The 25,995-nt window shown below is 48.2% G+C and overlaps 1 protein-coding gene across 1 annotated transcript in view; it reads left to right on the top strand.

Annotated features, from left to right (window-relative positions):
• Nucleotides 1-25,995, top strand: part of LOC127486599 (uncharacterized) — a 116,716-nt gene that overhangs the window by 26,930 nt on the left and 63,791 nt on the right. The window contains exon 3 of the mRNA XM_070047156.1: nt 3,055-3,230. Coding sequence (XP_069903257.1) covers nt 3,055-3,230 — 176 coding nt within the window. The remainder of the gene's footprint in view (nt 1-3,054; nt 3,231-25,995) is intronic.

The following is a 25,995-nucleotide window of genomic DNA, read 5'->3' as shown; positions in this document are numbered from 1 at the left end:
GGAACCAGGCCAGACTGGGAAGCCGGTTGGAAAACCTCAGCCCAGATGTTGTCTATGAACTCTTTGTTCCCCACAATGCATCCGAGACGCACGCCTTTGCATCCTGCAGCCAGCCAGCCATCCGAGCAGACGTGCTGCAGCCGGGCCTGGGAGTCGGAGGCTGGCCCCGTGTGCTCCCTCACCTCAAAGAACCTCAGCGTCTCTCCTGGATTTTCCCATCTCTACCCCAGAAGTGCTTTTACCTGCTTTGCCCCTGCATCATTGTTTTCCTGACTTCCTGGAAGGAGATGAACACACACTAGGTACACACATTGTCTCTCCCGGTCTCCATGGCAACCTGTGTGTTGGGCATCATGGTGGTTACTGGGGAAACAGGCCACAGCTGGTGCAGTCTGACCCCAGGTGTGTGTGTCTCTGCTCTCCTACAGACTCCTAAATGGAGCTGGGAGGAAAATGAGGGGTTTGATTCTGTATGCTGCCCTTTTGCAGTGGCACTTATAGAAAGCACCATTTGAAAAGTTGCTAGCACTTTTTAAGTTTTTATTTTAATTGTGGTCAAATACGCATATCATGAAAATTATCGCTTTGAGGGGTACAGTTCACGAGTGCTGAGTGTGTTGATGTTGTTCATATGGCAAGATTGAAACTCCAGGGGCAGACTTTGGTGCAGTGGGTAAGATGCTACATTGTGGCATAAGGGATTAAGCCACTGCCTGGGACTCCCAGCATCCCTTAGGGGTGCCAGTTTGAGTCTTGGCTGCTCCACTCCTTTTTTCTTTTTTAAAAATATTTATTTGAAAGAGTAACACAGAGAGAGAAAGAGAAGCAGAGAGAAAGAGAGAGAGAGAAAGAGAGAGAGAGAGGTCTTCCATCTGTTGGTTCACTCCACAAGTGGTTGCAATGGCTGGAGCTGAGCTGATCCGAAGCCAGGAGCCAGGAGCTTCTCCCAGGTCTCCCACGCTGGTGCAGGGGCCCAAGCACTTGGGCCATTGCTATTTCTTTCCCAGGCCACAGCAGAGAGCTTGATCGGAAGAGGAGCAGCTGGGACTGGAACCGGCACCCATATGGGATGCCGGCACTGCAGGCGGTGGCTTGTACCAGCTATGCCACAGCGCCAGCTCTCGCTGTTCTACTCCTGAGTCAGCTCACTGCTGTTGGGGCCGGGAAAGCAGCGGAAGATGGTCCAGGTATTTGGACCCCTGCACCCACACGGAAGACTGGAAGAAGCTACTGGCTCCTGGCTTTGGCCTGGCTCAGCTACGGCTGTTGCAGCCAACTGGGGAGTGAACCATTGGATGAAAGATATCCCTCTCCCCACCCCCATTCTCCACCTCCTCCTCTTCTCTGTAACTCTGCCTTTTGAATACATAAATGAATCTTAAAAGAAAAAAACAAAAAAAGATGTTACTTGGGCTACCCACTTCCCATACTGGAGTGTCTGGGTTCAAATGCCAGCTCTGTTCCCAGTTTTAGCTCCCTGCTAGTGGACATCTTGGGAAGTTGCAAGAGACGGCTCAAGTACCTGGGCCCCGGCCACCCATGTGGGAGACCCAGATGGAGTTCCTGGCTCCTGGCGTCAGCCTGGCCCAGCTCCAGCTGTTGCAAGTATTTGGAGAGTGACCCAGTGGCTGGGAGATCTGTCTCTCTGCCATTCTAATAAATACATATGTTTTTTAAAAAGCCCTAAAACATGGTTCCTCTTAGGCAGTAATTCCCTGTTTCCCGCCTCCCTTCAGCCCTACAACCCCCCTTCTACTCTGCTTCTATTGGACTTATCTAGACACCTCATAGAAGAGGAAGCATCTAAGCATTTGTCTTTTCTACGTGGCTTGCTTCACTTAGCGTAAGGTCCTCATGACTGACGCATGCTGTAGTGTGCGTTGGAGTTGTCTTGCAGGTTCGTTGTATGTGTACAGCACAGTTTGGACACCCGGCTGCTTCTGCCTCTTGGCTATCGTCAGTACCGCTGCTGTGAGCTTGTCTCTGTAGGAATCTCCTGGAGATCCTCCTCCTCCTGATTCTTTGGGCCATGTACTCGAAAGTAGAATTGCTGGATCATTATGGGAGTTTTAGTTTTCATTTTTGGGGCGTCCCCTACTGTTTCCCATAGCAACTGCACCCTTTTACGTTCCTGCCAACAGTGGGTCACAGGTCTGTTTTCCGACATCGTTGCCTGCACTTGCTCTTTTCTGTCTTTTTTTTTTTTTTTATGGTAGCCACCCCAGTGGTGCGAGGTGGTCTCTCATTGTGTGAAGCCTCCCGCACTTTGCACACTGAGTTCTCTACTTAGTGCACGTGAGGAGGTGAGCAGGGTCGCACAGCACGAAGCAGTGGCTGGCTGAATGGCTGCAGCGGGGCTGTCTCAGCACAGGAAGTGAGAATGCGGGGGGATGGAGGCCTCAGCTTCTGGGCTTGGGGGCACTGAGCCACAGCCTGGCAGAGCAAGGAGATGACACCCCTGGAATCCCTGGAATTCTGCAAACCCTCCGTGACAGGGCAGCTGAGCTTTTCCCCGAGGGGTGGAAGCCCAGCTTCAGCTGCCGTGACCGTGAGACTGGCTTATGACGTAGGCAGCACAATGACATAAGCTTCGTCAGCACCATCACGGCCATTTTTGAGTATCGCGCCACGTAATCTCTCTCACCTGCACACACCTCTGCAAGGCAGGGGTCCCTGTTGTCCCCACTTCTCTGATGAGACAAGGCAGCTTACAAGGGATCCAAACCCTCCACCAGGTGACTGAACCAGGATCCAAACCCAGGGTAGAGTGCAAAGCCCCCGTCTCTCCATTGGCCTTCCAGGGCTAGGGGAGAACGCAGTTTCTACCTGCTGTGTTCATTCTACCCCAAACCCCCAAATCACACCCGCTGCCTGCTCTGGCGAGGGAACCAGGCAGCCCCCGTGTGCAAGATCTGAGATAATAAGCATGCATTGGTGGCCACCCACAGCTGCCAGAATTAGAGGAACAAGGTCTCTTTCCATGTGTGACCCGGGTGTCCCCAAGGACGCACACCTGCCCTGACGTGGCTCTCAGTGTCTCTCCGCTTCTTCCAGGGCCCATCTGGCTGGACAATGTCTACTGCACCGGGAAGGAGGCCACCCTCGCGGCCTGCACCTCCAACGGCTGGGGCGTCACCGACTGCAAGCACACGGAAGACGTCGGGGTGGTGTGCAGTGACAAGAGGATTCCTGGGTTCAAATTCGACAATTCGGTGTTCAATCAGATAGAGGCAAGTCCTGTGCTCTTGGTCATGACCCCTCCTGGGAGCGGTTTTCTTCTTCCATGTGGATTTCCACAAGTGTGTGTGTGTGTGTGTGTGTGTGTGTCCGTGTCCTGAGGAGGGGGACCCAACCCAATTGGATTAGGGAAAGATTTCGGGACAAAAGGAGGTAGCGGTGGAGGATGGATTTCCCAGGCCTGGAGAGCAGCCTGAACAGAGACCCCAGGTTCAGGGGTGTGCAGGCTGGAGCTGAGTCAGGTGTGTGTCTGGGAGCAGCGTGGACGGACACCAGGAGGATGGGCAGGAGACACCTGGCTGTGCTTGGGAGCTGGTCCTCCAGGTTGGAAACATGTCTTGGCTGTTACTTGCTGCATAGCTCCAAATAACCAGCGTGTATTATCTCACTGCTCTGGCTTGATATGATTTGGGTCCCAATCTCATGGTGAACAAAAAGCCCCAAAGTCATAAATGAATGGTACTAAGGTGGGTGCAGACTTGACCCAATTATGGTGTTTTGGTGGTGAGCCCAGTGACGGGTCCTTGGGTCACTGGGGGCTCACCCTCAGCAGGTGGTTCTCGGCAGAGGGGTGCTATAAAATCCAGAGATGAGCCCGGCCACTCTCTCTGCTTCCTGGCTCACCACATTCCTTCCCTCACGCACCACTTTCCACCACTGCCACCATGCTCAGAGGCCAAACCAGCGGGGCCACCTGATCTTGAAACTTGAGCCTCAAGATTTATGAGTGAACTAACATATAAAGTCAGTTTTCTCAGGTATTCCATTGTAGTACCAGAAAGCTAACACACTGCACGCAGTTCTGAGCCCCAGGGCCAGGTGTGACCTAGCTCGTCCATTCTGCTTCGAGTCTCTCCCAAAGCTGCAGCCAAGCTGTGGACGAGGACCAGGGGATTCCTTCCTTGGCTCGAGTGGCAGTCCGCTCGCTGGAGACTCCTGCTGGCTGTTGCCTGGGGCCCGCCACTCTTCTCTATGTGGCCTCTCCGTAGGCTGCCTGGGGGTTTACAGGACATGGTACTTGTGTGTCCCCGAGCAAGTGACCCAAAGGCCAGAGGGAAGGAGCACCAGCCGGAAGGCACAGTCCTCCATAACCTAACCCCAGGCTGATAGAGCATCCCTTCTGCTATGTTCCTTTGGCCACATGGAGACCAACCCCAGCGCCATGTGGGCGGGGGCATGTAGCACCAGGGTCTGAACACAGATGGTGGAGGTCCTTGGGAGCCATCCCGGAGGCTGGTGACCACGGGGCAGCTGTCCCCAAATCTAGCCCTGACCCACTGGATCCCAGTTGCCCGCTCAGGGGGTTGGATCATTTCCTTCCAGATCCCCCTTAAGGCTGAGACATTGCCAGCCTGACTGAATCAGGATTCAGAAGTGGCCCCAAGGCCGGTGACCGTCCCTGGGCATATGTGGTTCTGATTCGGGCTGAGCTTTCCGACAACCCAGTTAATGAACACGTGTTGCGCTACTCTTGCGTGTAGTTAGGTGGGGCTTAGGGCGGGAGGAGCCGGCAGCTAAGAGCCCCGCCCTCCAGGGCTGTGGGATCTGTAGCAAACCCAGGCTTCGCCGTGTTTTGGCCTCCAGCTCACCCCAGCACTCAGGGCTGAGAAAGGTGACTTGAAGTGGCCGTGTCTGGGCCCCACAGAGTCGTCTGTCCGTCCTCCTGTCATGACTCACCCGCCCTGCTCTTTCCACACACGTTCCTAGAGCGCACGGAATACATTGGGAACTTGTCCAAGCCTGCGCCATTGCGCGGGGTGGGATTTCCAGCCTTCTCCCGGCTGGCAGGATGAGACCCCTGGTGGTCGACAGTCTCCAGGGACTGCTGTTTTATTCATGGTCGCAAGAGAGTGTCGGAGAGCCTTGTACTTTATTTAGTGTTTCCGCACCGATGACAGCTTTGCTTCATCATGAAGTTGGTTATTGGTGGGAGGAGTTGTCCAAACCAATTCCGCAGAATGCCCACTGTTGGTCACTCATCTGCAATGGTTAGCACCCCCTTCTAATCGGTGTCTCTCGCCTCCTGTGAGATTCGGGTGGTCCCTAGAGAGCAGGGCTGTGCTTTTTCCATCACTGTTTCCAGTGGGTACAGTGTGCCTGTGGGTTAGGGCTGAGAAAATGAGGCGATTCACTGCCACCAGAAAACAAATATAATCTTGGAAAAAGGATTCGAGGGGCCTTTCACTGGCTAATGTTTATTAGAGACCTACTGTGTGCTAGTTCCATGGCAATAAGATGGGCATCTAAGTGGAATATACACAGGAATTTGGGAGACAAATATGTTGGCAAGGACTTCCTTATTCCCAAAGGGCTGAGATAACTTGATAAGAAAGCTTTGTGCCCACCTTTATTCTGCATGCTTGTTGGGTGCCTGCTGCACCTACACACACCGTGGTCTGGGCCCATGGCCCTCTGACCTGTGAGGACCTGCAGTGAGCCTTGCGGGGAGCCAAGGGCATGGGCCTTGATGATCGTGCAATAACCAGACAGGGGAGACACTGGGGTTAAAGGGCCAGAGGACAGTCCCAGCCTCCCACATGCTGCATGTCCCTCGCAGGCCACATTCTGGCCGTCACTCAGCGCTGAGGTCACCACAAGCCAGGGTGGAGCTTGCTCATCCAGCCACGCCTTCTTCCCTTTGGTGTTTGCTGGTGCCAAGGGCATGGGAGGGCCCGACCTCAGAACGTCTGGGGAGCTTTGTGAGTTTCCAGAGATTCTGGCACCCAGGGCTCCATGGCTAAAACTCCTGCTTACTGTCAGTGCTGGCCTGATTGGGGGGGGGAGGGCATTATGGCATCCACAAGGGATAGTTGTGGGATGCTGAGCGTGATCGTGTACTCGCCTGTGTCCCTGCTTGGAGTTGCAGAGCCAATCCTCTGGGCTAGGGAAATGCTCCCTGTTAGGTTTTCGTGGACAGGAGAAAGAGCTGTAGCTTCGGTGGACCTGCAGTCAGCTCTCGATACGCAGTGGGAACTAATTTATGTGAACCCAGCGGGGGATCCCTAGGGACGTACCTAGAGCTCTCTGCTCCTGCCTCATCAGGCAGGAATTGGCGTGGAGATTGAAATGTGCACCTGATAAAATGCACAGGGCATAGAAACTCGGAGAGATTGCTGGGGCAGAGATGTACGGCATGAAGATGAGAAAAACCCCGGGAGGTTGAATTAATAGGCTCAAACCATAGCTTGTTAGGAGCGAATATAAGATCCTCTATCATGGGGTGGGGTAGGGGGCGGGGAGGGAACAGCCACAAGGGTATAGGCTACAGGGAGAGAGACGGAAGAGCCTTGGTTATCTTTTGAAAGTGGTGGTGCCGGCGCCGCGGCTCACTATGCTAATCCTCCGCTTGCGGCGCTGGCACACCGGGTTCTCGTCCCAGTCGGGGCGCCGGATTCTGTCCCGGTTGCCCCTCTTCCAGGCCAGCTCTCTGCTGTGGCCAGGGAGTGCAGTGGAGGATGGCCCACGTACTTGGGCCCTGCACCTCATGGGAGACCAGGAGAAGTACCTGGCTCCTGCCTTCGGATCAGCGCGGTGCGCCGGCAGCAGCGCACCGGCCGCAGCGGCCATTGGAGGGTGAACCAACGGCAAAAAAGGAAGACCTTTCTCTGTCTCTCTCACTGTCCACTCTGCCTGTCAAAAAAAAAAAAAAAAAAAAAAAAAAGAAAGAAAGAAAAAAGAAAATGGTGGTGGTGGGGGTCTCTGAGAGGGCACTGATAGATTTATGCTAAAGACCCAGCATAGGCATGAGTATGGGATGGCTGTTACAGAAGTGAACGAAGCAGTTAGACTGAGAGGAGAATGCTTTCCCTGAACTTGCTGGGGTTTGGACCAGTAGCCGAGGGCAGGGTTCAGTCCTGGATTCAGCTCACAAGTAGGTCCTCCAGAGGAGGGGCCGGCAGGTTGGACACACGTCCAGAAACCATGTCATCAGAGGAGCTAAAGGGATGTTGTCAAGAAAAGAGCTGTGAGAGACAAGACGAGCTTCTTCGAATATTTGAAATACAGTCCTTCCTTCCTACAGGAGGGAGAAGGTCAAGATCTGTGTCTGTCCCTTAGAAAACATGGCCCAGAATTTGCATGCCACCTGTACCCTTCTCCCATACATGCCAAGACGTCTCTGGATGACTTAGCTTACCTAATGCAATAGAAATGTGGGGCATATGGTTCCTACACTGCATTGTTCAGGGACTAATGACAGGAAAAGGCTCTGTGCTTGCTCCACATGGACCATTCTTCCCCCTCCTCTTTGATCTGCGGTCGGCGGAACCTGCAGGTGCAGAACTTGTGGCTATGGAGGGCCGGCTGCACCACCGTGGAGAAGAATGTCAGTAATTCATTCCAGCTCCCAGAGCTGGGCCACGGGGGAGGGAGGTAGACTTCAGCTCACAGAGCGCTGGTCTCCCCTTGCAGGAGGGGTGCTCTCCTTGCCACTGGAGGAGTGCAGGCAGGAACTGGGGGGACCTCTTGCCTGGAATATTGTGCTGAGATCCCCACGTGGAGGAGGAAGTGGGATTATGTGATTGCCAAGTTCTCAGATCCCTCGTTCCTCAGCACCTGTGAAAACACACCCATCGCATGTTGGGATGGCTTTTGGCAGTGTGCACCTTGTGTCATACATGCTTGTGCACACACACATGCACACACGCACACGGAGAAAGCATGCTAACTAGTATGCACATCGTGTGCTTCTGCTCTCTCCCTGCTTATTCCCTGGCCCCTTGCAATCTTGGCCTTGACACCAGCTGCAAACCTTGCACCCTCACTCTTCCACATCAGAGAGGCAGAGCGAAAGCCCTCCTTCCACCTCCACTGGTGGGGCCTGTACATTTTAACGTGGCCAAGAGTGAAATGCAGTGAAAATTGTGACCCCAGCCATAAACCACGGGGCCGTGGGATGTGGGCAGGTCTCTGCTCACTCCTGGAGATCAGGGACAGGATACAGAGCTGTGCCTCCTCCGGCACCCACTGGAACTCCCCTAGCAGAGACTGGAAGAAAACAGAGTCCTTCTAGCCCAAGTTCATTCATACCAGAGACGTGAGTCACTGTGCCGGAACCTGGCTGATGGAATTTCACTTGATGAACTTGACTGCTGCCCTTGACTCCTGCCTTTGTCTGGGGCATCCTTGGGGGCTCCCCCGGCCCCCTTTGTAAGTTCCCTTCTTCTAACGAATGACCCCACCTGGGCAGAGTTCACAAGTCGACCCCTATGCTTCCTGCTGACCCGCAGCCAGAACACTGGACGCGTGCTGATGTCAGCTGAAGTGGGAGAAATTTTATCCCTTGAGCTGGGGCGGCCTGTAGTCTACAGTGGCAATGGTTTTCCCATCAAAATGATACAGCGTGTACTCATCATTTAGAAAGCAGTTTGGAATATTCTGCAGGGGAAAAAACAATCAGATGGTTTCTATAAAAGTGCTTTGCAGACTGCAGAAGGCTGCAGTAGGTTCACCCTGCACCCCCCTGGGGGTCGCCAGAGGCGTGAGTCACTCAGCGCCGGGGCCTGGCGGGTGGAGTTTCACTTGGTGAGCTACTGTGCTTTCATGACTCCTAGGGACGCCCTTGGGTGCTTCTTGGCTCCCTCCAAGGCAAGTTCAGTGAATGGCTGTGTGGTCTCCTGTAGGCAGTGAGCCGGGCGGAGCCTCGGTTCTCTTTCCCAAGGCAGGCTGTGCCTCTCCATCTTGCAACCTCAGTCTCAGTTTTAGACCCACGAGCCGAAAGCCTGGGCTGCGGTTCCACAGAGACTGGGGCTTGCGGCCGCTCTGCGCGCCATAACCGACCGTTCTCGGGGCCCTGGGCACCGCGCTATAAAGCGGCTGTTTGGCTGGATGCGAGGGAAATGAACCTTAGGTCCTGGGGCTTCCTGCGAGGCGGGCAAGCAGGCGCAAATGATGAAATGGGAAATGCTGCTGGTGCCAAGTGAACGGGTCTCTTTGAAACCCCGAGAACAGAGCCGCAGCCAAGCCCCCTGGGACCCCAGGGGCTCTTAAACCCGAGAGGCTTTCTTTCCTGCCTGTGGCCGGCGGCTGAGTTGGAAAAAACATTAGATAAGGTGAGACGACAAATCCAGATGCCCTTCTGAGAAAACCTATTTTCTTTGGCCGCTTTGCGCATGGCTGGGACCAGGTGGTGTTGGATCAGAGAACATTCGACTCTTTTCTCCTGCCTTCACCTCCTGCCTCACCTTCCTCCCTACCTAATTTTTTTTTAATGCCTCTCTTGGAAAAAGCAGTTACATTAGCAGAACGGGTTAGAAATCCCCAGGCTGTAGAATTTGGGTGCCGTCTAACCCCTGAGGGTTCTCCTTGGTGTCCGTGGACAGCCTAGGAGGTCTGGAGGGACAGAGACAAGAGAAAGCAGCTCACTGCCACCCGAGGGGAGAATCCGGTACCCAGCCGTGCGCTTGCTCACGTTCCCTGTTCCCTGGCCGGATGCTGAGACCTGAACAAGCCCTTTCTTCTCCCCTTAACCACAGGCACTGAGTCTGTTGCAAATGTTTAAAATTCCACGACGCCAGACTTTTATTGGTCGCAGTCACTGCCAAGTGTTTTTCAACATTGCCCTGCCAGCGGCAGCCCTATCTGTCCACCTCTCTGGGGGCTCCAGGAGGTGGAGCTGGAAAGGGAAGGGTCTCGAGAGAGACTTCCAGGAACTCTGAGCACTTCTCAGCGCGGGAGCTGGATCCCTCATCCCCACCTGCTGCCCCACCGGAGGGTAGATGCGCAGGTTGCCCTCAGCGGTGGCTTGGCAGAGAAAAGAGCTCCGTGTTCCTCTCTGTATACTAAGGAGGTGGTGGTTGCTCCGTGCCCAAATATGGACCCCTTTCCCCAGGTGATTGCGGGAGAGCTGGACAGCAGTGGGCAGTTCGGGCCATGCCCTGCATGCTTCCATTCCCCGGGAGCCCTCTACCTGTGGCCAGGGCTCACCGGCCGGCCAGCCCACCAGAGAAGAGGCACTGAGGTGACCTATTTTCCCAAATGAAAGTAGGTCGCAGCGTCTGGAGAGCAAAGGGGTGTCTGTGCAGAGGACAGAACAAGATTATTTGAAGTTATGCTCCTCCGGGCCAGCCTGGGAGCCTGGTTCCTGGCCTGGGTGCTGCACACGCAGCCGTCTGAGCAGAGCTCGCTGGTTGCTTTTGAGATGAGATGAGATGATCACATGGAGGAGTCAGCAGCATTCTGATTGGCTTTGGAGGAAATCGATCAATGAATGGTGTGTACTTAGCTCGGAAGAGTGTGCATCGGTCGGTCCATTGGGTGGCAGTTTGGAGAAGAGAAGGGACAGTTCAGGAGAGGCCAGGGAGAAACCGCCATGCAGAGGAAGTAGGGGCTGGAGTTGGGCCAGCAAAAGCCCTACCCTGATTGGGCGGGTCCGATCTGTAGGGCAGCCTGGTGACACCATGGGGCGGGGCTGGCAGTGTCCAGCCTGACTCTGCCATGGCCCCGAGTGGTTCCTTTGCGTCCTCTGCCATGCTGGGTGGTCAGTGCCAGGAATCTCCCTGCTTCATCCCCCTGAGGCCACTGCTCAGGCCCTGGTCATTCATTCATTCCCTGGATACATTTCAGGCCCTGGTCATTCATTCATTCATTGGATGCATTTAATTGCACTGAGCCCTCCCCCAGGCCAGCAGAGGAAGGAGGTGATGCAATGGTCAGCCTTGGCCAGCTGGAGCTTGCCACCCTGCAGTAGAGAAATGTCATGAGTCATCATCCCGTTACCATGGTGATGTTGCTATGAAGAGAACCACCAGATCCACCAGCAGGCTGTCTGGCGGTTGGTCTGGCCGGGCCCAGGGTTTGCCTGGCGTGTGGTCTCCATGTCCCCGCCAGGACTGGGGGAGCTTCGGGGTCAGAGGGACCGGCTGCAGGAGCCAGTGTCCCCCCATCCCCCAGGCCTCCAGCCAGGGGCAGGGCTCACCCCTGCTCCATAGAAGCAGCCTCTGTCGCCTCCCCCGGGGCTTCTAGGTCGGAAAATGAAGCAGAGAGCGTGCAGTTTTCCAGCCGCGCTGCGGAGCTCTTGATTTAAACAGGAGGGCGCAGACAGGCTGCCGGTTTTTTCCCCGGGTGGTGTCTGTGTGACCTCAGCTCTCCACGCACCTCCCCTCCACGCCATCCTCAGTCTCAGCCCCTCCGCCCCTGCCAGTTCCCAGCACGGATGGTGGGGGAACAGAAACCGTCTAAATGCCGTCTGGTCCAGCTGCATGCCTAGACCATGTTAAACTCTGAATTCCTGATTTGATCATCAAAAGGGGGTAATTGCAGTGTAATCGGCTTCTTCTGCATCATGCCTCATGCTGTCCAGACAGTAGCCAGCTCACTAAGCCTTCTGAACAAATGCGGCTCAGGAACTATTGGTATCAGATCTCAAGGGACCGAGAGGGGGGTGTTAAATAGCTCAGAGGACAAGAGAACGCCTGGACACAGTTGCCCAAGTAGTGCCTTTGTGCAAAATCTGGGGCCAGAGAGCCCAGCATCTCTAACTAAGCCAGCCTATCACTGGGTGGAAGAAAGCTCGTCCCAGGAGTGTTTGAGGACCTACTGTGTGTCTGGCACGAGAAGCTGTGGGCAATGCACTGATGCAGGAGGCACAGTTCTTCCCTCGAAGGGGAGCTCACAGACCATACTGGGAAGAGAAATATTAGACAAAATAGTCAGCGTCAGCCAAGGACTAACTGAGAAACTCGGGCAGCAGATGCTGGAGGGAAACAATGAAAAAAAAATAGGAAATCAGATCTAAGTGGGTGGGGAATGTGGGGGCCGGGAGAGGGCTTTGGGGAGAAGGTAGTGCTGTCTCTTCCTCTCTGAGCCAGGAGGCTGTGGCGACAAGGGACCTGTCCATCTGCTTGCCCTGTCCGTCTCAGGTCCCACACAATGCCTGGGACGGATGACACTCAACAGTATTTGTGAATGAACGGATGAGATCATCCCCGAGGGTCAGCAGGATGCTGATAGGTAAAGAGAAGGGAAGAGAGAATTGCAGAGGGTGGATGGAGCCGTAGCCTCCAGGGGGCGCTACAGTCTGAGCAGGGCGTGTCAGTGCGCCGTGGTTAAAGTGGATGAGCGTGTCGGTGGACTGGATCTGAGATGGCAGCCCGGGGCTCCGTGCGGCCAGGAGATTGCCATGCCCGTTTTCTACTCCCCCGGTGCTTGTCCATCATCCCAGCCAGGCCACTGCAGCAGGGACGGAGAACTGATGGGAGGGCGGAGAGGCACTGCTGGGTCCCGGTGGGCTCCAGAAGTGAGGATGAGAGAGGGGAGTCAGAACTGCATGGCGGACCCGCGCTCGGCAAAAGGACGGGAGCCCCCCGGGACCCCAGGAGAGGAGGAAAGTCTGAGGGCGCATTTTGAGTGATCAGCTTGTCGAGCTCTGGAAGGTGCCACGGTGGCTGAAGGTCCCTATCTGGAAGGCCGTTCCTTTCCTGTTTATAAATAACTGCAGACGGAAGGCTGAGGCCGGCGGAGCCAGATGCTGGGATCAGCCAGCAGTGGAGGCAGGTGGCCTGCTTCCCGAGCCGAGGGTGTGTAGAACTAACCCGCAGTGCGTTGCACTTGGCCTGCCTCTGGAGAGGCTGCATCTCCCCCACGTGGTCTCCCCTACATGGCCGTGTCTCCCCCACGTGGCCTCCCCTACATGGCCGTGTCTCCCCCACGTGGCCTCCCCTACATGGCTGCGTCTTCCTGACATGGTCTCCCCTACGTGGCTGCATCTCCCCCATGTGGTCTCCCCTTTGTGGCTGCATCTCCCCCATGTGGCCTCCCCTAAGTGGCCATGTCTCCCCCACGTGGTCCCCCCCTACCTGGCTGCGTCTTCCTGACATGGTCTCCCCTACGTGGCTGCATCTCCCCCATGTGGTCTCCCCTTTGTGGCTGCATCTCCCCCATGTGGCCTCCCCTAAGTGGCCGTGTCTCCCCCACGTGGTCCCCCCTACCTGGCTGCGTCTTCCTGACATGGTCTCCCCTAGGTGGCTGCATCTCCCTCACGTGGCCTCCCCTAAGTGGCCATGTCTCCTCCATGTGGCCTCCCCTACGTGGCCTCCCCACACCAGCACCACTCCTAGGATGACTTCTCCAGCGAAAAACCTGGGCTGGTCACAGTTCTGACTGCTAGAATGGAAGGAGGGAGAAAGCTAAGTAGTATCAATATTGAAATAGAATCCAAGCTGAAAATACTTATTGTTGATTAAATGGCTTTTTTCTATTTAGAATTAAAATAAAAGGCAGTCCTGGAACAATCAGATTTAAGTTTATCTTTTAGCTTTATTTTGTTTACACTCCACAAGCAAAGAGGAATCTCAAACAATCCTGAAAGAGCCCATTAGCTCATTCATGTAGATGCCAAAGGCTTTATGTAGGCTCTAGTACTCTCCATTGTCTCTCTTTTATTCAAACATGTAAAAAGCAGGTCTTATAATCAGGCCATAAATTTTTAATAAGTGAGTACCTCTGGTCTTTTTATTTATTTATTTAAGCCTCAATGCCAAATACTGCAATATTATATTTGGGATATAATGGGAACTGAGCAAATTATAGACTTATTTCTAGATGAATTCCCTCCTCTCATATTCATAGAAAATGTAGAGTTAATTAAATGCTTTAGCAATTAGAACAGTGCCAGACAGTGTCAGCAATGCTTGCTGGTGGGCCACTGTTGTTCTTTTCATCAGTGTCATGATCCTTTCATGATCTTAAACAAAAGTAACTCTGTAGGCAAGTTTTAGTTTTCCTTTAGGCCATTGAACTACTTAAATTTCAGGCACTAAGTGATTTAATACAAGAAGTAGGAAAGTACCACTGAATTATTCAAAAATTAAATTCCAGAGCACTGAAGCATCAAAGTGGGCCTGCTGAAAATGGCGGCTCTCAGTCCTTCCAGCTCCCCCGTGCCTGATGGCCTTTCCAAGGCGATGGTCCTAGGTGACCTTGTTCTGCTTTATGTTCTGCCTGGTGTTTGGCACATAAAAATCACTCAAAGTAATCACCACCCACGAATGCCAGTGGAACTAAGCTATTCTTTTTCAGGTGCTTGATTTGTGTCATTTAAGCCCAAAAAATATACTGAGAGAGAATTTGAATATTTCATTAAAACATGAGAGAAGTTCATATTAAGAGCAGATTAAGCAATCTCTCCAAATTGGCTTCAAGAGTACTTCAAAAATTTTGTGGAAAACAGAGGAAAATATAATTTATTTTGGTGCAAACATTTTTGAAGTCCATGTATTGTCCATATTCTCCAAGAACTTTATGAAAACACCTTGAATCTGGATAGACTCTGAAGCAGGCTTTGTGAAGTACTTTGGAGACATTGTTGAAAAATTTGCATTGGCATGTTTATAAGGACATTTTTCTAGGCATATGAATATTTGTATTTCCCAACCCTGGAAATGAGTTAGTCTGAAATTATTCCAGTATAGAAATATTACATAAGTGGGAATTTGTGGGAAATTAAGATGGTATGTGAGATTCTCATGTCTTAGATCAGAGCATGGATTTGAGTTGTGGCATTAGCTCCTAGCTCTGCCTTCCTGCTAATGCAGACCCTGGGAAGAAGCGGGCTATGATGTAAGCAGTTGCGTTCCTACCACCTGCATGGGAGATCTGTATTGAGTTCCAGGATCCCAGCTTGTATCCTGGGTAGGAGACTGTTGTGGGCATTTGGGAAGTGAACCTGCTGATGGGAGTGTTCATGTTCTCGCTCTCTCACTCTCTCACTCTCTATCTCTCCCTCCCTCCATCCACTTATCTCAAATAAATAATTTTTTGAAAACTCTATGAATAAAGGAACGTTGCACAGGTTGGAGGGAGGGAAGACAGCCAATTATTAAGGTCTTTTGAAAGATTCCTTCAGATACCAATCTCAAGACTGTAATTCCCTAACTGAAGGTGCAATAACAACCAGATCAAAATGCAAACTGTGCAGTTCTGTTCATGGAATAAGTGCCAAGTCCAAGCTCCATGTTTTAAGGACATTTCAAATACACATAATCAATAAGCTTCTGAGTCTGGCATGTGTTTTCTCTCAGCTTATTCTTTCAAATTATAAAAAACAGAAAGGAGAGACTAATTCATGACAGTAAAGTTCTAAAGAAGAGCTGTGAGAACAATGGAGTAAGTATAAAAACAACATTAATATTCTGACCTGTTTCACCCCACTCCGAATCATAAAAGAAAGTAGTGGTCTCAGTTTAAATTGAATAGTGTCTCCAGGGGTGTCTGATCACATATCTTTGTTCTGGTGAACAGAAAGACCAGAAACAGAATTGTGTATTTACTCCACTACTAAAGACAGGGATGTGATGGGTTGTACTCAGCCATTAATTAGCAAGCATTTATGACTATTCGGCTCTAAAAAAGTGCTGGGGAAAATAGGAAATGACAAGGGAATGCAATCCACCTTCACAAAGTTTACGACATGATTTCTTAATTGATTAAATCCATTTCATACATATGAGTACAACTGCAGAGTGGTATAAAAGTACAAAAAAAGGATGTGGAAACAAAGTTCATACATGCAGAAGAGGGGGTTACTTCCTGATTTCAGTGGCTGTGAGTCTGGGGGTTTTGTAGTTGTTGTTTTAAAGCTTATCTTTCCTGCATGCTGGGACCATTTCCCTCGCAACAAGAACACCACGTGCTTCAGGTTTTGGAAACAGATACACCCAGAAAAGATGCTCTGAAAGCTCACTAGGGGTTCCTAATCCAGTCAAGTTGACAGCTAAAACCAACCATCACACTGCCCAGGAAGATAAGAAGAGTGACAAAAAGAGAGAACAGCTTTAATCAGTGCTATTAATTTTATCTACACACACACACACACACACACACACGGGCCTTGATCTTAAAACAGGCCATGAGAGTTAGCTAGATGAAAAATTCTCCTATTTCATGTGTGGATAATCATTTCTCAATAAAAACTCCATCCTAGGGTTGGCCAGCTACTGGCAGAGGGACGAGTCTTATATGTCATGTGCTCTTGTAAATAAAGCTTTTTTTTTTTTGACAGGCAGAGTGGACAGTGAGAGAGAGATAGAGAGAAAGGTCTTCCTTTTGCCATTGGTTCACCCTCCAATGGCCGCCGCAGCCAGCTCACCACGCTGATCTGATGGCAGGAGCCAGGTACTTATCCTGGTCTCCCATGGGGTGCAGGGCCCAAGTACTTGGGCCATCCTCCACTGCACTCCCTGGCCACAGCAGAGAGCTGGCCTGGAAGAGGGGCAACTGGGACAGAATCTGGTGCCCCGACCGGGACTAGAACCCGGTGTGCCAGTGCTGCAAGGTGGATGATTAGATTAGTGAGCCACGGCGCCGGCCAGTAAAGCTTTTTCAAGACAGCATTATCTATGATTGATTTCTTGCTATCATGGCATAGTTGAATAGTTATAACAGAGATTATATGGCTCACAAAGCTGGAATATCCATCACTTGGTTTTTTAAAGATTTATTTATTTATTTGAAAGTCAGATTTACACAGAGAGAGGAGAGGCAGAGAGAGAGGTCTTCCATCTGCTGGTTCACTCCCCAGATGGCCACAACAGCTGGAGCTGTGCCGATCCAAAGCCAGGAGCCAGGAGCTTCTTTCAGGTCTCCCACGTTGGTGCAGGAGCCCAAGGACTTGGGCCATCTTCCACTGCTTTCCCAGGCCATAGCAGAGAGCTGAATTGGAAGTGGAGCAGCCGGGACTTGTACTCGCGCCCATGTAGGATTCCGGCACTGCAGGTGGTGGCTTTACTCGCTACACCACAGCGCTGGCCTCTACCAGGTAGTTTTTACAGAAAAGTCTTGTGATGCCTGCTGCATATGATTTAAGGGTATTTACAGTTAAATAGACACACCACGTGTGTCTCATACACACAAAACATAGGAGCACTTTGAAGTCAGCCATTAGTTTCTGGTCTAGAACCCAAGAACAGTGGTCTTTATTTCTATATAAAGCTGAGTGTTTGCTGGAGGTACCTTAACATTTGACAGTAAATTCCTCTACCATGCTGTGAATTACTGTTAATGTCAGAAGTCTGAACACTGGATTACGTATTACCTATAAAAGGGTTTTTAAAAGAACCTAAGAGTTAGAAGAAATATACTTGAAGAAATTCTGCTGTTGGAGCAGAGAGAAAATGGGTTTCAGTCCTGCTGCAGGTAAGAGAGAGCTAGTATCAAAACAGAAAGGTGAGATTGGGAAGTCCCGTTGGAGAAGAGAGGAATGGAAAACCAATTAATCAGTTATATATAAGCTTTCAGCCCAGTCTGGCTCATATTAAGAAGAGGATTTCTATATATGGGACAGACATAAATGCACTTAGTTAGAGACATTTGGCAGTGTGAGCATCTGTTCACTTTGAGGACTACCAAGTCCAGCGAAGCAGCAACTTGATTCCCCCAAAAAACAGGATTCTCTATGATTCCCCCAAACAAATAGGATTCTAAGTGTGAGGGAAACAAACGTACAAATACAGTTTTACTTTGCTTCAAGAAAATACTGAAGAAGAAAGTCTGAGACACAAACTTCCCTCCTCTTTATCCATAATAAAATACTAATAAGAGGCATATGGATCTTTGTCAAGCAATATAAATTAAAGGATGCCGATTATTGTCCATTATTCTCCCTGTGCCTAAGTACGTCATGGAGACATATTTAAACATAGGCACAGAAAGACATAAATAATTAGGAACCACATTATCTTAACCATTAACTATAAGAATATTTAAAAGAAAGTTTCCTTACTGTGGACCCATAGGGAAAGACAGATTTATTTACTTTAATGGTAAAATCCCTTTGACTGTAGATTCTGACTACAGAAGACACCAGTTTTCATGCTCCAGTTTTTATGCATATCCTAATTTGTACATTAAATCTGTTTTGCTATAAAACTGTTTACCACATCAAGAAAGAAAAGTTGCATATCTAAAAAGAGATAGGAGAATATCAAACAGGGGTTACATTAAACAAAACCTGTAAATCATTAAGGTGCAGCAGGCATTACATTTGAATGAGTATTGTTTTGAGTTTGTATTTAGAAGAAAAATAGATGGTAAAAGTTTGTTTGAAATGACATGCCCAGGGACTGGCGTTGTGGTATAGCAGTTAAAGGCCCAGCCTGCAGTGCTGGCATCCCATGTGGGCACTGGTTGGAGTCCTGGCTGCTCCTCTTCCAACTCAGCTCTCTGCTATTGCCTGGGAAAGCAGTAGAAGATGACCCAACCCCTTGGGCCTCTGCACCTGCATGGGAGACCCAGAAGAGGCTCCTGGCTACTAGCTTCTGATCAGCTCAGCTGTGGCCATTGCCAGCGGATGGAAGACCTCTCTCTCTCCCTCTGTCTCTCTCTCTGTCTTTCTCTCTCTCTTTCTCTCTCTCTGTAACTCTATGTTTCAAATAAATAAAATAAATCTTTAAACAAGTATATACATATATATATATATAAATTTATATCAGTTGTACAAGGAGATTGCATTTCAGGTTGTACTAGTTACTGCTTTCTCAACTTTTCAAGAAAATAGCCACACCTTCACCAGTTCCATAAACATTCTTAGGAGCTAACTTAATTTTTCAGTCATTTAAAACTTAGCATTGACTCATCAAATAAACAGCAGCTGATGAGTGTTAGCAACCTCTGTGAACTCATCAGGAGCAGAGAGAAATCACTCGAACTCATTTGCTTGTAAGCAATAAGGCAAATTGATTATTGATGCTGCTTCCAATGTCCTCAACTCCTCATGTAACTGTTCTGGCTGAAAGATTAATTGTATTAAACAAGTTTGCTTTCTCTAAACACATTTCTTCGGCTGCTGCAATCTAACATGATTTAAATAATTTACCGTTGGTAAATGGCTTTTCTTGCTTGGCTAACACATGAGGCAATTGGAAACTTATTATGGTTGTAACTCATCCTAATAATATACTTTTGTGAAGAAGTGCTGCAGTGATGAGATATGCTGCTTGAAATTTTCTATTTTTTTTTAAACATAGCCTGTCTGCGAGTGGAGAATGCAATGACGTTGGCTTGTCTTTGTGGTAATCAGCTTTTCATTTCAAGGTGAAATGTCTGAGGCAAGGTTTTATTTAGCTCACAGATTTGGAGATTTGGGCCCATGATCAAGCAAGCCCGCCCATGTGTCTGGCCCCTAGTGAGGATGGTGGATGGCAGTGGCGAAGCTGGTGTGTTAGGAGGATTATGTTGCAAGCCTGGGCCCACTGCTGCTTTTGTAACCAGCCCTCTCACAAGAACCACCTTCCACAGGCATGTCCACAGTGACCTAAGGTCTTTCCATTAGGCCTGTAAGTTTCTACTCATTTAGTACCAGTCACTTGTGACTTGGAGTTTAAACATATGCACAACTATGGGAGCCAAATCATATTCAAATTATGTCTATTGATGCTGCTCTGTGCTTTGAAGCACAGGTATAGTGTCATTGCATAAGAAACATACTCATGTGTTATCAAATTCAATAAAAGAGCAGGCATCTGGTCTAATGACTAAGACACTTCATGAAATGCCTGCATCCTACATTTGAGTGTCCAGGTTCCCAACACCAGTTTCTTGCTCAGTCACACGAGGGGCGGCAGTAGATGATGGTTCAAGTAGCTGGGTCCCACATCTATTGCAGGCATTTGGAGAGTGAACCAGCAGAGGGAAGATCCCTGTCTCTTTACAATTTACACACATTAAATATTTTTAAATATTTTAAAACTCAATACAAAATAACCCATCTTCAATTATGCCTTAAAAAAGCAACATTAGAAGTCCACTCTTATTTTCTTATTTTGTAAATGTATGGATATGCATTAGTAATGAAAAAGAAATGCAATATGTAGGGCTAGGATTGCTGCCAACATACAGCTGTGTTCCATGGTCTGTAGAGTTTCCAGGCAGTGGTATGAAGCAATCAGAGTGTGATATGCACAAATTCTTGTTCATCATTATTTAGCTTCTCTGCTGTCACGATGCAAAGCAGCCAAAGACAATCATGGAGGAATAAGCATGGCTGACCCCAATAAAACTACATAAGCCACAAAAATTCCTATTTCATATAATTGTCATGAGGCATAAAATAGTTTTTTTTTTTTATTTCTGCAACTATTTAATAATGCCAAAGCCATTTGAAGCTCACAAGTTATAACAAACAGGTTGGAACCAGGTTTAGGTCACAGGCTGTAGTTCACCAACATTTTATTTCTGATTTAGTAAACAAAATTCATGTATTTGATGTTTGGAAGACACAGAATGAAAACCAAGGTGTATTGTAAGGTCAACAGTAAACTTTTCAAAACAGTAAAATACTAAGGGTATTCAGAAAAATAAAGGACAATGCATTTTATAAAAAAATTGCATGGATTTCAAAGAAATGTTGCATCAAAATAAAATTATCTTTAAAAAAAGGATTTATTTATCTGTAAAGCAGAGTTACACAGAGTGATAGAGAGATCTTTGATCTGCTGACTCACTCTTCAAATGGCAACAATGGTCAGGGCAGGGCCAGGTGGAAGCCAGGACCAGGAACCCCATCCAGGTCTCCCTGGTGAGTGGTACAGGCCCAAACACTTGGGTCACCTTCTACTGCTTTTCCAGGCACATTTTCAGAGAGCTGTATCAGAATTGGAACAGCCAGCACTGGAACTGGTGCTTACAAGAATGCTGGCATCACAGGCAGTGGCAAAGCAGCTGTGTCACAGGGCCAGTCCCCAAAATAAACTTACTTTCCAATACATTTTTCACAAATGTTTTGAAGTCCCTGTATAATAACCAAAGAAAGCCAGTTTCATTATACTACATGAGTGTTTTAATGTTTGTTATAGGCCTTGGTGTTTTGTTGTTGCTGTTGTTAATTTATCTTCATTGCAGTTTGTCAGAGCCTATGGTTTGGTGACAATTCAATTTTGGAAAATTCTCAGGAATGAGATTTTCTTTTGTCCCTCCATTTCAGGGACTACAATAATATATATTGTATTATTTCATAATAATTTACATTGTTTGATACATTCAAATTAGAAGCTTATCCCATAAATTTTTCATTTCTGATGTCTTTATTTCAATGCACGCATTTGTTTATTTTATTATTCCCATACCTGAAATGAAATTCTCCATCTGTTGCTGCATTATTTTCATATTTTATTTAACAGAAAACCATAGTTAAAGTCTTTGTCCAATAATCTCAGTGTTTGGACTTGTTTCCTTTCTTGAATATAGGCAGCATTTCTTTGCTTCTTGTTGTGTCTTGTAATTTCTGAGTGTATGCTGGACCTTAAATAAGTGAATATAGCTTGCAAAACAAAGTATAGATGGCTTAGTGGTTTTTTTTTTAAACTATGAAATGCAAGAAAGTGAGAAACTAAGGATAATTAAGTTCAATATTCAATTTTTTTGTTAGTTTTGGTATCCCCTGTGCTCTGCTGCATTTATGTGGCACAATCTTCACTATGAACTCCAGATTTCCAGTAAAATTCTGCACATTTGACCACATTGACCATTGCTCTGTAAAATTATATATGAAAGATCTGGATCTGGATTTGTGTAGGTCCAGGGCAGAGATAGATGAATCACAAGGTCAGTGGATATGTGTTATTAAAAAAAAAAAAAACTCAAGGAAAACAAGAAATCGTAACAAGAGATTATTAGCAGAAATATAAACCCCTTGAATTCTTACACATGAAATGAAGGGAAATGACTACAAAATCAAAAGTTTTGGGGAGCTGAAGACAGTTAACATTTTGGCTGCACTAATTTAACCAACATTTAAAGATATGGCTATTTTCTCATATAGTATCTCATATTTAGGGGTATGACCATTCCATTAGGTGGGATTGTTGGCTTCATTATGTTATTGAACTCTAGAAAACTGTTGTAGGTGTAACTATTTACACTTTTTGGTTGTCTACTTTTTATAGGGACTCAAGTTTGTTTAATTAGTCCTATGTAAAAGTACACTGGTGTTTTTGGAATAACCTTAAATGCTTTGTCACACAGAGCCCATGAATACACATGGAAAGAATGGAGTAAGCTGGGATTTGTCTCACTTTTTTTTTTTTTTTTTTTGGACAGGCAGAGTGGACAGTGAGAGAAAGAGAGAAAGGTCTTCCTTTTACTGTTGGTTCACCCCACAGTGGCCACTGCAGCCGGCGCACCACGCTGATCCGAAGCCAGGAGCCAGGTGCTTCTCTTGGTCTCCCATGCAGGTGCAGGGCCCAAGCACTTGGGCCATCCTCCACTGCACTCCTGGGCCACAGCAGAGAGCTGGACTGGAAGAGGAACAACCAGGACAGAATCTGGCGCCCCGACTGGGACTAGAACCCGGGGTGCCGGCACCACAGGTGGAGGATTAGCCTATTGAGCCATGGCACCAGCCCATCTCAGGTTTTTCTTATAGTCTCATAACATATCCTTTTGTCATTATATGCTACAAAAGATATTGCCGGTATCCCTGGCATAATAGCCATAGTTACTCTCAGAATGCACAATTGGTTCAAAAATCAAAATCATCAATTTCTAATTGTGCTTTCTGGTTCGCATGGTACTTATCTACCTGTCAGTGGGAGGACTGTGTGGATAAACTATCATTCTGACAAGATAACCCTGCAAGTAATGAAAACCTGGTAATCCCCACACTTCCAAAGGAGTGATTTGCCTGGTGACTGTTTGTAGATGTGATCTCTGGCATTAAGCTGCAAACTCTCTTTTCCTTCCAGAGTAATAAACCTGAATACTCTCTGTAGTGAGTGGATGTGACTTGATATTACTTCCATTACACAACAGAGAGCAATTTAAACAATGCAAAATTTACTTTTAAAAGGAAAAAGGATTCTAACATATCACTTTCAAGCAGGTTTCTGTTCTGTGGAAACCTCATTTACTCTGATTCTGAAGAGAGACTTGCAGAGGTGGAATGATGTTAAAATGCGTGCCATTTTAGTTTAGATGTGCCCATTTAGTTTCATGGCACGTTATTCCCGAGCACTTGATTGCCAGTGTTGTGTAGGAAATTGGTTTATAAAAGCCAGGCTGGATATTCAAGCTAAGACCAAATGACGATATTACAATTTGGATTTCAGAAGGACTGAATATATCAACTTTTCTTGATTTCTCTGAGATTTCTTTTATCATGCTCTGTTTTGTGCCTTTCCTAGTATCACAAGCACATGAACACATACACACCATATATGTTTACACACATGCATTACCATACACACACAAATATGCATACATTCTGAGACCAGAAACAGAGATCTCATGTGAATATTGAGGTAGTCAAATATTTGTATCTGAAAGCTAACTTTGAGCCCTATCTAATGTTTGCTCTTGAGCCTGTACAAGTTCCCTCTAAACACTAATTCCCTTATGTACAAAGTAGGACAATAAAGCACTTCATCGTTTTTATTTAATCAATGTTTCTGAATGAGTAATGTATTCCAGGATGGAAATATCTCAAGAAGTAGGTGGCAGGCATGCTATCGGGGATGGGTGGTTCCTGTCAAATGCTTGCTCCATAGTCCCAAGGCCACTGGGATCTAAGGATTGGCTCATCAGGTCCATACTTCACTGTATCATCAGGAACTGTGGAGAAGGGGTGGTAAACATACCCTCTCACAGCTGGAGAGATAGTGTGTGTGGAAGCAACAAAGTTTAATACACAGACACATCACACACACACACATGCACACACATCACCACGACGATGTCTTCCAAAGCCAAGGAGCTAAAGCTGCGAGTTTCCATCCAGAAACTACCCACCAACTGGATTTTCAACACCTCTAAGCCCTCACTCTTGTTATTTCAGTGGCAACACTGTTTTTACCATGGCAGATATACTAAACCTTGAGTCCCAATAAAATTTAGCTATTTCTGTCTTCCTATATTTATATATATGTATTATACTTCTCAGGTTGCATGGGCTTAGGAAAAGCAGGAAATTCCTAGGAGCCAAAGCTCATGGAGCTGATGTAGCTTTACATTTTTCCTTCTATAATTGTTTTTTAGGAAAGACACTAAGCAGGACTGCCATATGGGAGAGTGCTTCAAAAAGGTTATGAAAAATGAAATTAAAAGATAAGCTTATTATTGCAAAAATTGTGTATCTATGCGTATTTTCATAATATACATTTTTTCATGAACTTTTTAAGTGCAATCTCAATCAAAATTCAAAGGCTTAGGTGAAATATTCTAATCTTTTATTTTTATATGAAAATGCTGCTAACCTACATGGTTTAAAGGAATTTTTAAAACAATAACAAAAGTAAAACATCTACATTCCCTGATTTCAAGAATAAAGCTACAAATACAGCTATTATATTTAATACATTGTCAGGTTAGAGACAGATTAGACAAATGTATCCATGGGCAGGAGAGAAATTCAGTGATTATATAAATGCATACACCACTTTTGTTAGATTATGACTTTTGAAATTTCAAAGCAAAGTGATTTAAGTATTAAAAAAAGAGACATTTGAGTGCTCAAATTTTTTTTTTTTTTTGAAAGATTACTATCATTCTGCTTTTGTAGAATTTACTGAGAATTACTTTTAGTTGCTAGGATTACAACCACAATGTACCACAAATGGGGCAATGGAAGAGGGGAAAAAAAGCAATTTCTTTCTCTTATGGTTGTGGAAGTCAAAATATGCAATCAAGGTGTCAATTCTTTGATTCCATCTAGAAGATCAACAGAGAATACTTTCATGCCTTTCACTTGTGATGCTAACAACCCTCTACACTTCCTAACCTGCAAATGAAACACTCCAGTCTCTTTCTCTATTATCATATCATAGCCATTACCCCACAGCCAACTCCTTGTGTCTATGTCTCTATCACCCTCTTAGAAAAATACCAGACCTGCTGTGTTAGGATCCACCTACTTCAAAATGACCTCATCTTCACTAATTGCTTTTGCAAGGGCTCTATCAATATGGTGTTTTTGAGGGAAGCATAAATCAACACATAAGAATTACAATCCAAGCGCCTGTACGAGGGCGGGCTGGGCAAGGAGTGGACCACCAGCACCGGGGAGGTGGTGAACGGGAACTCCGAGTGGGGGAAGGTGGTGGGCCACAAGGGCAGCGTGGACCACGAGAACTGGGCGTCTAGCTACAGCGCCCTGCGGGCCGCCGCCGGCATCCGACCGCCAGGCTACCTCATCCACGATTCAGCATGGTGGAGCGACACGCTGCAGCGCTGGGTCTTCCTGCCCCGCCGGGCCAGCCACGAGCGCTACAGCGAGCAGGACGACGAGCGCAGGGGCACCAACCTCCTCCTGAGCGCTGCCCCCGACTTCAGCGACATCTCCGTCAGCCACATGGGCCGCGTGGTCCCCACGCACGGCTTCTCGTCCTTCAAGTTCTTCCCCAACACCGACGACCAGATCATCGTGGCCCTCAAGTCCGAGGAGGACAGGGGCAGAGTCGCCAGCTACGTCATGGCTTTCACGCTGGACGGCCACTTCCTCCTGCCGGAGACCAAGATCGGGACCGTCAAGTACGAAGGGATCGAATTCATCTAAGGGAGAGGCCCGGGGCAGGCAGGGCCGGGCCGGCACCGGCTGCGTCCGACTCGGATCTGGTAAACGCCTGAGGGCTCGCCGGCTGCGTTGGGTTTGTTCCCCTCCCAGGGCTCCGAGGTTGGGCCTGCGTGAGCGTCGCCAAACCCAGAGAAGCAGCCCCGAGCTGGGGACGGGGCCTGAGGGCGGCTCTGCGCTGCCCCTGCTGGTGGACATCGGTCATGGCAGGCATCGGGATTCTGGGGCTCTGGCTGACCTCTCTTTTCCCGCAGGAGCCCCCGCGC

Source organism: Oryctolagus cuniculus, chromosome 8 (genome assembly GCF_964237555.1).
Source record: "Oryctolagus cuniculus chromosome 8, mOryCun1.1, whole genome shotgun sequence".
In the NCBI taxonomy this organism is placed as follows: Eukaryota; Metazoa; Chordata; class Mammalia; order Lagomorpha; family Leporidae; genus Oryctolagus; species Oryctolagus cuniculus.
This window is presented reverse-complemented; position numbering and strand designations above follow the sequence as displayed.